Source organism: Bidens hawaiensis, unplaced genomic scaffold (genome assembly GCF_021521415.1).
Source record: "Bidens hawaiensis isolate Kalapana, Puna unplaced genomic scaffold, B.hawaiensis_p1.1 tig00120366_1, whole genome shotgun sequence".
NCBI lineage: Eukaryota > Viridiplantae > Streptophyta > Magnoliopsida > Asterales > Asteraceae > Bidens > Bidens hawaiensis.
In genome coordinates, this window is record NW_027504819.1 from 5,051 (window position 1) to 16,869 (window position 11,819).

The window sequence follows — 11,819 nt, forward strand, 5'->3', positions numbered from 1 at the left end:
GTGCTGTCTTTTTTCCATTGCACGGTTTCGGTCTGGTCACACCATGAACAACCCTAAATTCTTAGTGAAACAACAAATTAACAAACAAATAAGATTGAAAACAAAATCCCATAAATAGTTGTCTAAAAGTGGATTATATTTACATAACTATAATAATATTATTATTACTACATATTAAAATTGGTGGTTTGGTGTCCAAGAGGTTTATTTGGTTCGTCATGTTTTTTATTTTGTTATATATCTCATATTTTACTATGTTTGGGCTTCAAATTCGGGTTAGTTTGCGACCACACCATGTTTTTTTTAAATTTTTTTTGGTGTTTTTGATAACAACCGAATTCGTGTAAGTTCGCGAGCACAACATTCAAGCCGCACGTTTTGTTAAATTTATTTTTTTGTTTAGTTTCGGTGCTGTAAACTGATACCGACTTAATTCGTTTCGGTGCACCACCACAACACACAAATTTAATTATTTTTTAAATATGCTAATAATTTATATTTGCACATTTGGGAATTTATTTATCTTTATTGACCACATCATCATGCCTTGCCAGGGCAATTCAAAAAGCCCGTGGTTCGTAACTTGCTAGATAAAAGCTTGAATAAAAGTAGCTAAAATTACTTGACTTGAAACAACATGAGCTGAGCTGAGCTGAGCTGAGCTGAGCTGAGCTATCTCGAGCGTTAAAGTAACCGAGCCAAGCTCAGCTCGTTGGCTCAGTTTTAGGCTTATCTGACTTTAAGAGCAAGAGCTAGCTCGAGCCTAGCCCAGTTATTCTAAGTAGTAGCAGAGCATCAACGGAATCTGGTTGGGAAGAACTGAGGAAAGAAGCTCGTAAGATAGAAGGCGATCTGGATGTCAAGTTATCTTCTTATGCCAAGCTCGGTGCTCGCGTCACTCAAGGAGGTTTTGTTATTTCTCTTTCAAACCCTAGATCTTATATTTAATCAATCACATTCTCAAATTTAAAACCATTAGAACTGTTAACGGACTGATTTAGGATATGTTTCTGATCTAGTTATGAATCGTATTATTAAATTCCAAACCTAGAACTGTTAACGGACTGATTCGGATCATTTTGGATGCTAATTGCATGTTTATTGCTTTGCTTACGTATCAAATTCGTGAATCCTTTGGAGAAAATCTATCAATTTCGTGATCTGGGTATTTGATTTGCTTTGATGATGGAAATTGACATATTATGTGCTAAGTGTAGTACTGATGGTTGCCTACATCTTTAGATCTTCAATATGTTGAGTCACTGTGAACAGGGCTGTAAACGAACCGAGCTCGGGCTTGATAACTAAACGAGATTTATTTGAGGCTCATTCTCGGCTCAAGCTCATAAAAGCTTGGCGCGTTTCGAGCTTTTTATTGATCAGAGCTAGAGTAGCTCGTGAGAAGCTCGGCTCGTTTGCACCCCTGAGTAAAACACTATGCAGTTAATGCGGAAAAATATCGGAATTTGAAACATCGCTTAATGCAGTGATATATCGGTAATTTTAATGTCATGCAAAATATATATACATAGCAATTTAATACTAACAATTCAGTATACTCTCCTACCTTTAGCAAATTAACCTTTTGCAACTTACAAAACACTAACAATTGTAGCAAGTAGGAACGAATTAAAACTTAAATCAGTAACATTAAACACTAAAAATTGACAGTTAAGACTTAAAAAACTGATATCGGGAAGACCGGTGATATGTCGGTCAAATATTGGTCAATGCCGCCCTATAATACTGGGACAGACATTTTGTACCGATATTTTACCAAGAGACCAATAACCAAAATTAAAATTTTCATAGGTAAAACCCAAAGTATTAGAACTAACTAAAAATTTTCATCTAGACTACCTTATATGCATTTGATTATATTGTCCTGGAACATTGAATTATGCTCGTTGACAATATTCAAGAGAATGATTTTGCTTGGATACATATTTGCTGATAGTTAGCTATGCTTGTGGGGCCAGGTTTTGCTGATGTGGATACACCGACTATGGGATCAAACCGTTCATGGAAGTCAATGGAGATGGAAATACAGTCATTACTTGAGAAGTTGCTGGATGTGAATGATTCAATGAGTCGGTGTGCTGCATCTGCAGCACCTACTACTTCTGTTAACCAAAAGCTGGCAAGACACAGGGACATACTTCACGAGTTTAGCCAGGTTCTTACTTATATTTACTTCTTATTTGCTCTTTATGATTCACTGCATTCATATAGTTCTTTCTTATATCTGTCTGTTTTAAATCATTATACGTGAATTATGCATAGTATACATCTTAGTTTTCTGATCATTTACTTGCTCATGCTTATCTATGAGAATCTGATTATTGTGTTTTGATACAATAAATGATCATTTTTTTGAGTGTTTGGATGTAGCAAACTGATTTAAGAGTATATACTGTATACATTTGAGGGAGAAATGAACATCAGTTTTGAATACTCTGTTTCAGAGTTGCTAATCACCTTATCCATACTGATGACTTAATTATGATCATTTTCATATGAATAATCAGAATCTCAAAACAATAATAAAACTGATTACTTGATTTTTGTTCTACAACATTTATCTTCCACATTTCATTTTGCCTAGTGCTGCAACTGATTAGTTGATTCTGGTTATTTTAGTAAGCATAATCGGTTACAAATAGGTAATCCCAAATACCCCCTGGTTCACAAATTGCAATCAAACTATTAGGATGTGTTGAAACAAAAATCATGATTACAAGCTAAGTTAGTCTTTTACATTTTGACCTCTAGCTTTCAGAACTGATTATCTTTTGGCTGTTTTTTTGGCTTTATATTATTTCAGTTTTGTAGCTATATCTAATTTTAAATCCACTTTACATTAAAATGTTTGGCAAACTAAGTACCATGCTTTAAAATTGTATGTCATTTTGAGTTTTAAAAGTACCTACTTGTGAATTGAAATTAGCAGGTACAGTCACACAATGTTGCCTAGTTTAATTGAATAACGTTTAGGTTTATATTTGTATTTGTATTGACAGTGCTGTTAAACTGTTAAACGGCTAAACCAAGAGGAATAAAGAATATCCGTTATTGTTTTGACATCATTATGTAGGAATTCAGACGAATCAAAGGAAACATAACTGCAATGACTGAGCATGCTGAGCTCCTAAGTTCTGTAAGAGATGATATCAGTGAGTACAAGGTGAGACAATTACTTCTAACATCACTCCAATTTATTCATTAATATATAAATGACGTTGTTATTATTATTATTAATATTATTATTCTGGTAAAAGTAATAATAATCTTGACCTTATGCAGGCATCTGGGAGCCCAAGAATGCAGATACTTAGGGAGCGAGCTGCTATCCATGGAAGCATAGCACACGTAAGTTTTTCTAATTTAATTCTACATCATTCCTTAACATTACAAGAAAACCTGAACTTATCCTGTTTTATGCAGATGGATGATGTAATAACTCAGGCTCAAACAACTAGAGCCGCCTTGGGGTCTCAGAGGGCCATGTTTGGTGATGTTCAAGGGAAAGTTAAACAACTGAGTGACAAGTTCCCTATCGTTCGTGGTCTAATCGGTATGGCTCACTGTACTTTTTTATAGATATAATTTGTAAAACTGAGTAAATTAATTTTGTTTACAGGTTCTATTAGAAGGAAGAAGTCGAGGGATACGCTCATCCTATCTGCTGTCATTGCCGCTTGTACGTTGTTTCTCATCTTATATTGGCTTTCAAAGTGAAAAAAGGTTATGTTATAATCCCCAAAGTATTGTAATCTTTAGAAATCTTGCCTTATTTGTTATAAAATTTGCGACTTAGATACATATGCATGTGCACATATACAAACATATAGATCCGTTAAATAATGAGGAACCAATGCAATTTTATAAATCAATCAACTGTTTATAAAAAAGGAGGCTAAAAAGATTTGGAAAAAATATTGTTCAAAAAGAAATTCTTTTGAGTTAGCCCTGTGAATAATAAGCTTTTTATTATGTGAGCCAATCTCAAATAGTTCACAAGTACAAGTAGCTCACGTCAGAGTTAGCCCTGCAGTTATAAACACATATTGTCTATAGCCCTATATGCATGATTTTCTGTTTAAACATAGAAACTACACCAAGCCTTTTAGTTCATACCAAAGACCAACAATGCTTTAGCACAACATACCACATAAAAAATAAAATTAAGTTTTCTAAGTAGATTTTCATAACCTATAACCGAAGTAGATTTTCATAACCCATCAGTTATTAATTCTTCATATGTCTGCTTGTCTATTAGATAAATCCATGCCTATAACCAAAGTAGATTTTCATAATTCATCAGTTATCAATGGTTTAATGTTTTTTTATCAATGGTTTAATGTTTTGGTTATCGGGGAAGATGATCGGTTTAATGTATTTAATTAATAAATCCATGTTTATATATTAAATTTAAAAAAAAGTCTTGCTTTATTAAGAAATATGTAACTAGTAATATATTATTTTATATAAAAAAACTGTAACACATCCTTTTCAGCACATAATAAATTAAAAAAAAATAAAGCTGAGTTTTAATAGCGGTTTAGTTCAGCTATATCATATTTTTACACACACTATAACCAAACCATACTGTTTGATTAATAATGAAATCATAACCGAGCAACCAGTTTCCCAATTGGTTCGGTTTTTCGGTTATGATTCGGTTTTTCCTGCCCACCCAAACTAAATGGTGAGAGGCAGGCTAGTTAAACCAAACACACAACTATACAAATCCAACCATGATGGTTCTCAATGATCCCATTACCCATAAAAAGGTTTAACTGAAAATGAAGTATGCAACTTTTGTATACTAGTATAGTTCATAATCTTTTTAGAAACAGAGTAAAACATTCACTAATGTAGGCGTTTAACCTCATTGGTTTGGTCAAAGTTGATAACTGGTAAACCCAATGTTTGACCAAATAAGTCAACTGATGCAACATGAACATTGAACATATTCTTACAAATTAGATCATTCTAGAGGCCCGATCCAATACGGATCCCATACATTTAGCAAAGGCATAACCATAATCAAACTTCTACCTTACTGCATGCACACATACATACATGGATAACCCTTTAAACATAAAGCTGACTTTTCAAGATCAAACCAAAAGACCAACACAAGATTGTTCATCATCCAACACAAAAAAACAACATAAAAAACACAAAAAAACATCTATTGTGGTTCTCAAAACATCATATAAAGGTCTAATAAACTACTGTAGCTGCAGGGTATCCACAGTTGAGCTCATGTGGGAAGTACCACATGTTTGCAATCAAACACCTGCCTTTGATATCACTTTTCTCACTAGTATCCTTTAGGTAACCACCCTTCCCATCTGGTATCTGACTATCAGCCCAGGTGTCGGCATCAACAGCAGCACTACTCTTCCAGTCACCCACAAAGAATGCATTTTCAACCGTCGTCTTATCTATCTGCACATATTCCCTTTTCTCAACATCTATTTCGTAACCATCATACCCATCGGCTGAACAACAATCCAACAAATACAGACTTTTGCCCGAAGTTACAAACTCCGAGCGTAATAGATGTCGTGTTAGGTGATTCTTCATTTCAAGTGGTTCCAAACTGGGCCTTGGAGGGAGTCCGACTTCAACTAAACAACTAGTTACGGTAACTGCGTATATCTTTCCCTTGAAAGCATGTATATCAAGGATGGGGAAATTGAGGTCAAGCCAATTCCAGGATGGCTGGTTACCAGACATATGATAAAATATTTTGTTGGTGAATTTGTGAGAGAATACGAACACTGGCTGGGACGTGAAGGGTGAAAAGACAAGAACACCCCTGAACTGTGATGCATTTGTATTTACCCAAGGGTGGAAGGGACAAGCAGGGATATAAATTTCATGCCTTTTGAAGGGATTCACGAGCCAGAAATCACGGTCCCTCCCGGCCATGATCATGTAACCACAGGTTACACCAATACATACACGACCAGTAGAATGAGGAAGAGGGATTTTGTGTTTTCGGCCCTCAAAGTCCTCAAAGTAGAAAGCGCCATTAGAGCAGCTAACCTTCATGGGTCGTCTAGAACCCATAAACTTCTTAATTTGAGAAAGTGCCATTGACCTCCAAGGATTACAAGTCCCTCTGAATCCAAAGAAATCAGTTGGTTCTAATTTCCATGTAATTCGTAAGAGTAGATCTTCGGTCAAGTTTGACCAATCTCTCAGACCACTGTCCTCATCCTCAGAAGTCTTCAAACTCTTGTTGGTAGGTGCATCAGCGTTCTGGTTTCTAGACATTTTGGGTGTTCCTAAACTCGCAAAGTAAGTCACATTAATTCATTGGAAAAACAAGCACATATGGATATGGTCATTACTCATTAGATGTAATTATGTAAAGATATAATCATATTTAGATTTAGGTGCCTTGATTAGTTCATAAACTAGTTAAAAGTCTCTATTTCGTAGTTACTAATGATCCCTGTAAGAAGAAAACTAAGACTACAACCAGTTAGAAGTTACCTGATTCCATGGATATAATAGCAAGATTGTAAATCAACAGAAAACACTACATTTTTATCTTTTAATAATTTTTTTGCAGGTTTCAGTGCAGTATCCACAACACATAAAAGTAACCTCTATTAGTTGACAAAAAAAATCAGTCAACTGAATCATGAAAACATTAACTTCTAGTCACCTCTTACTAGAAAAAAAAAATAAACTCAATATAAACACCCTTTTTAAAGGTTGTTAGCAGCATGTTACCACTTGATAGAGAAAACAACTAGTTTTGCATATTTACCACATATAAATTGCAAACATCAATGTTGATTGACCAAATCAAACCGATTAGTTCACGCTAAATAAATTAAGGCCAAACACCCAAATCATGTTCGAGTGTTCGACTAGGTTAAACTAAATTTATGCGAAATAATCAGATTTGGGAATAAATCTGATTTCAACAAAACTGAAATCAGTAAGAAGTTAAATTGAATCTGTAACAGTTAAACACGATTTTGTAACCCTAAATCTCAAATAATACAAGGCCAAGAGGTCTTAATTAACATACTTTAATGGATTTGAAAACATTGAATCAGTTAAAGGAAATCAATCAGATCGGGCAAGTTCAGATCGAACAAAATATAGCAAAACAATCAGATCGGGCTAGTACAATTCAAACAAAATATAGCAAAACAATCAGATCGGGCAAGTTCAGATCGAACAAAATATAGCAAAACAATCAGATCGGGCAGGTTCAGATCGAACAAAATACAGCAAAACAATCAGATCGGGCAGGTTCAGATCGGACAAAATATAGCAAAACAATCAGATCGGGCAGGTTCAGATCGGACAAAATATAGCAAAACAATCCGACCAAGGAAAAACTTGAATCTGCAGACTGAGATCAATAAGAATTAAAATCAGATTTTGTATCCTCAAATTTAAATCAAATCACGGCAAAAAGTAATAAGCAAGAAAAACTAGGAATGTAAATTGACAATTAAAAAGGAAAACAATCGCACAAAGAAGCGATGATGGACGTTTACCTACAACCGCGAAGACACTGCACTTAGAATGGAGCCGCGGATGCGAGATATCCGTGACCAACAAAGAGGCAAAGCACTACACTTAGAATGGAGCCGCGGATGCGAGACAACTGTGACTAACAAAGAGGCAAAGTGCAACTATAAGTAAGCGAGTTGAGAATTGAAGGCTAACATAAGGTTCGATTTGGATGAGAAATTACAATAATAACCTTTTAACAAAACGTCGTCGTGAATGCACATGACTAGACATTCTGCCTTAAACATTTGACTATACAGTCTACATTTCAAATCTCATTCTGCAAGTACACTTTTTGAGTGTATAGCCAATAGGTGGCCTAGATAATTTCTTGATTGGGAACTCATATTAGAAGATATGCCATTAACTAAGTATATTCTGTTGAAACTGATGTGCATACAAGATCTAAACTAGAATGTTACCATTACGGGTATTCAAATATAAGATACACAATAAATTGTAAGAACTCCATAACAAACAAATCAAATGACATAATTTTGACTGGAGAACAGAGCTGCTGTAATCGATAAATACAAATGATACCTGGTACATGACGGGAGATCATTACAAATTGCACTACCCCACCATCATAGAACGTGGGTATTCCTTTGACGGTGTTAACGACCCTAGCCGAGCCCAACCGGAGCTTGAGCTTGAGCTCGTTTTGACTTTCTTGTTTTAAGCTCTTTTACTAAAGTTCGACATCTTTATTATTTATTAATTAATTTATAAATTGTTGGTTAGTTTTATATATTTCGAGAAGAACACTAAACGAGCCTAAGCTCGGTTCAAGCTCGTATAGTACCTTAATCTTGCCAAAGCTCAGCTCGAGCTCGACTGTGCAGTGTAATGATACATAAAAATCTAAAATAGGTAGAACTTAAAAATACAAAAGGCTTGTTAAGGCTCGACGAGCCTAAACGAGGTTCCTATACAGGGCTTGAGCTTGGGCTTGATAACTAAACGAGCCTTATTTGAGGCTTGGGCTTGACTAATTTAAAGAAGTTTATTGATTTGATATCGAGTAGCTCACGAGCAGATCGGCTCATTTGCACCCTTACTTTTTAGTGAGTAGCGGGCTGAACATATCCAGAACTGGAGCAAAAATTTGGCTAAACTATTACCCGAGAACCAGACAGTATACCGGACAGTATGAGGTCGGTTCTGGTTTTATGTTGTAATGATTGTAGTCTGGGCTTCAAATTTAGTCCTTTGCAAACTGGGCCTGTGCGAATTGGGTTGTAAACTAAGTATCATCGGCTGTTGGGCTTGGGCACATCATGTGCAAATCACGTCATTACTAACATGGCTATAAATTTCCAAATGATAAATACTTAGGCCAAGTGTAATGGATCACGATTATGAACAGATATAAACGTGTTTGAATAAGAACGATTAATCTTGGAATAATCTTTCCAATTCTGTTAATCAAGAAAATAATTCAAAACTTGATTAGCGCCTCCACAATACAAGGAAGTTTCTATCAAAGTCCACAACACGTCCACCCATACGTAGGCCGTCCTTGGGAGTCGTTAAATTTTTTTGGGCATTGGGCCTTAAGTAAAACATAAACTAGATGATTGGGTTATGGTTTGAGTGAGTAAGAATTTGGGTTTGAAATAAAAATGAGCTTATTAGATTATGGTTTGGATTGTGTAGATGAGCTTAAATGAATTGGGTTATTAAGTTTAAACATTAAGAACATATTTTTAAAATTTTTGGGTCTACTTGAGTAATTGGGTCGGGGATCATCGCATGGGAGAGCTGCCCCCGCCTAAGCGGAAAGCCGACTCCAAACCTACCGTTGAAACAAGAATATCCAAAATATTTAAAAAGTGAAAACAATTGGCATCTAGCAAATTGTCAATAAAGCATATAAAACTAAATGCAATGACATGGCATGGTGAAAAAAAAAAAAACTTCTAGACGACTAACCTTGTTGATCATACAATTCAATTTTGCTCCGGTCATTCGAAGTGTATGATGGAGCAAAAATGGCCGTACATTTTTCATGAGAGCCTATAATTTGATAAAAGAATAACTGATGCATGATAGAACAAAAAAATATCATATGTTCCCAATGATGTGATGAATCTTGACATGTCAAACTCAAGATATGTTGTCGGGACCTAGACCAGAATACAAGTTCCCGTATCAATCTTGACATGTTAATTTGTAAAATTATAAAAAACTATCAAGCCTAAGTCTAAAAATTACAAATCTTAGCTCTTTGAAAGCTAGACTCAAAATATTGTATCATGGAATAAAAAATCGACCAAAAATACTATGTTAACATCAATTTATATCCTCATCAAGAAACAAGAACGCTTCTGTTACAAACCTGATTTCATCTATAACTCATGTAAATCATGTTTTCAACATATCCATGATTCTAATCCACCAAATAACAATCACACATCATCATAATCAATACATATTACCATCTTTACAAAAATCTTCCAGCCCTTGATCCATATCCACCAATAATTATGCAAGTTTTTTTTTCTATTGTTGTAATTTTTTTTTTGATTAAAAGGCAAATAATTTACTATAAAACGATTACAATAAAGTGGCAGGCAAACGGGCAACAAGCTGCGCCGCAAGTATGTGTGTATGATACTTGGGAGAAAGTGAAAAAATGAACGAGTATGTGTGTGTGTTGTGTGCTCACGGCATCATGAGGGATTGGGCACGTGGTGGTGCTCTTATTGGTGATGGTGTAGACAGTAGATATTTAATGGTGTTTTGAAGGTGTGTCTGAGAGGGCTATGGCTGCTGCAGGGTCGGAAACTGCGGTTTTGAGGGCAGATTTTGTGGCAGTTACTTGCGGTGGGGCAGTGGTGGAAACAGTTGGTAGCTCGATGGCTGAAACGGATGATGTTTTTGAAGCTATGATTGGGGTAGGGCTGGAATCCGAGGTTGGCTTTTGAGAATATCGTTCATTCCATCTAGCGACTCGTTCAAGTCTTGACGGAATACCATAATGTGGATCATGACCGCTCTAATACCATCGATTGGCCGAAGAAACAAGATGGAAAGTAGATTAGCAAATAGAGAGAATATTCCGACTTAATTCATATTTTCATTCCTAAACATTCTTCAAGCATAGATTACATATAAATAGGAAAGTTAAGGTGTACTGCTTTAGAAACAACATGCTAAAACATGGGAAATTAAGTGGGTTCTTAAATTCATGAAATATAACTAATCATTCACGTGCGACATGGAGATCACAAGCATGTGGATTAATCTTGACATATTAATATTCCTCAACATTTTGTGCCTATTGATGTTTCTTTTCTTAATTGAAATACTATCTCTACAACACAATATATATGTGCATGCTTTACTCAACAATGGTAAATTAAGTGTTTTTTTAGCTCTTGCCTTATTTTTAGGCCACTAACAATGATACAAAGATGTGAATTCAAGTGTATTTTGCAATGAACAAAGAAGATTTTGGGAAGCATCGGCTTCAACCATAGTAACTACTTTTGTTATTCTTCATCTGGTCTTTTGCAACATGCACCGTTATCACATATTAGTTCTTTATGTTGAATTTCATTTAAAAAAGTACTGCCAATACATGGGATATCCGTAAAAACATGGATTCAGTTTGATTTAACTCTGCCACATAATCAAGCAAGTTGATGTGTGCTAATTTAACAAGTCAAATGAACACTTATTCTTCAATTTACCAGTGAACTTAACCTCTTCAGAGTTCAGTCCACATTTCATCGAGCATTTGGTATGTATTTATAAAATGCAATGTAGAATGTCAAATTTGAATAAATTTTAGCCCCATAATTACAAGCTTAAACAAGAATCATCATTAAATTCATGGTTAAATTTTACCATTTGCACTGGAAATAGAAAGGAAAACGACGATAGTGAACGATCTCTTTGGTGGAAACACACACACACATCTACGTGAAACCTTCTCCAATCATCTGATTCCGATTAAAGGGTACGTGGCACGCAAGGGCGGGCGATTTCTGCTTGAACAATAAACAAGGGGCTGGAGGCCTAGGTCGTGTGCACTGTGCAGATTGCAGACGTGAAACCAGACAAGGACCGTCCCAGGAGGAGCTGATTCCGTGAAGTCGTGAATGAGCCATGAGCCCAGGAAATGGTTGGAGAGTTACGATTTTTGTGACTACTTAAAAATAGATCATTTTCCTACAATAGTATTATTATATTGTCCTATTACCATTTTCTTTTACATAGGTTAACTTTTTGGTCCATTTTCATAACTAATACAAAGT

At 35.4% G+C, this 11,819-nt stretch overlaps 2 protein-coding genes across 2 annotated transcripts; one reads left to right on the top strand and one right to left on the bottom strand.

Moving 5' to 3' along the window:
* The first annotated feature begins 805 nt into the window (after positions 1 to 805).
* LOC143608274 (Golgi SNAP receptor complex member 1-2-like) lies at positions 806 to 3,846 on the top strand. The gene is made up of 6 exons (XM_077083363.1): positions 806 to 907; positions 1,980 to 2,176; positions 3,095 to 3,184; positions 3,304 to 3,369; positions 3,445 to 3,574; positions 3,641 to 3,846. Exons 2-6 carry the CDS (start codon positions 2,006 to 2,008, stop codon positions 3,736 to 3,738), a joined length of 555 nt encoding a protein of 184 aa, XP_076939478.1. The 5' UTR covers positions 806 to 907; positions 1,980 to 2,005; the 3' UTR covers positions 3,739 to 3,846.
* Positions 3,847 to 5,229: 1,383 nt separating this feature from the next.
* LOC143608273 (uncharacterized) lies at positions 5,230 to 6,291 on the bottom strand. The gene has a single exon (XM_077083362.1). The coding sequence runs from the start codon at positions 6,289 to 6,291 to the stop codon at positions 5,230 to 5,232; it is 1,062 nt and encodes a 353-aa protein (XP_076939477.1).
* Between the last annotated feature and the right edge of the window lie 5,528 nt (positions 6,292 to 11,819).

Excerpts from the sequence above, each read along its gene's own strand:
- LOC143608273 (XM_077083362.1), bottom strand. The coding sequence starts at position 6,291 with ATGTCTAGAAACCAGAACGCTGATGCACCTACCAACAAGAGTTTGAAG.
- LOC143608274 (XM_077083363.1), top strand. The coding sequence starts at position 2,006 with ATGGGATCAAACCGTTCATGGAAGTCAATGGAGATGGAAATACAGTCA. Across the intron at positions 3,185-3,303 it reads ATGATATCAGTGAGTACAAG|GCATCTGGGAGCCCAAGAAT; the intron begins GTGAGACAATTA and ends GACCTTATGCAG. Across the intron at positions 3,575-3,640 it reads TATCGTTCGTGGTCTAATCG|GTTCTATTAGAAGGAAGAAG; the intron begins GTATGGCTCACT and ends TTTTGTTTACAG.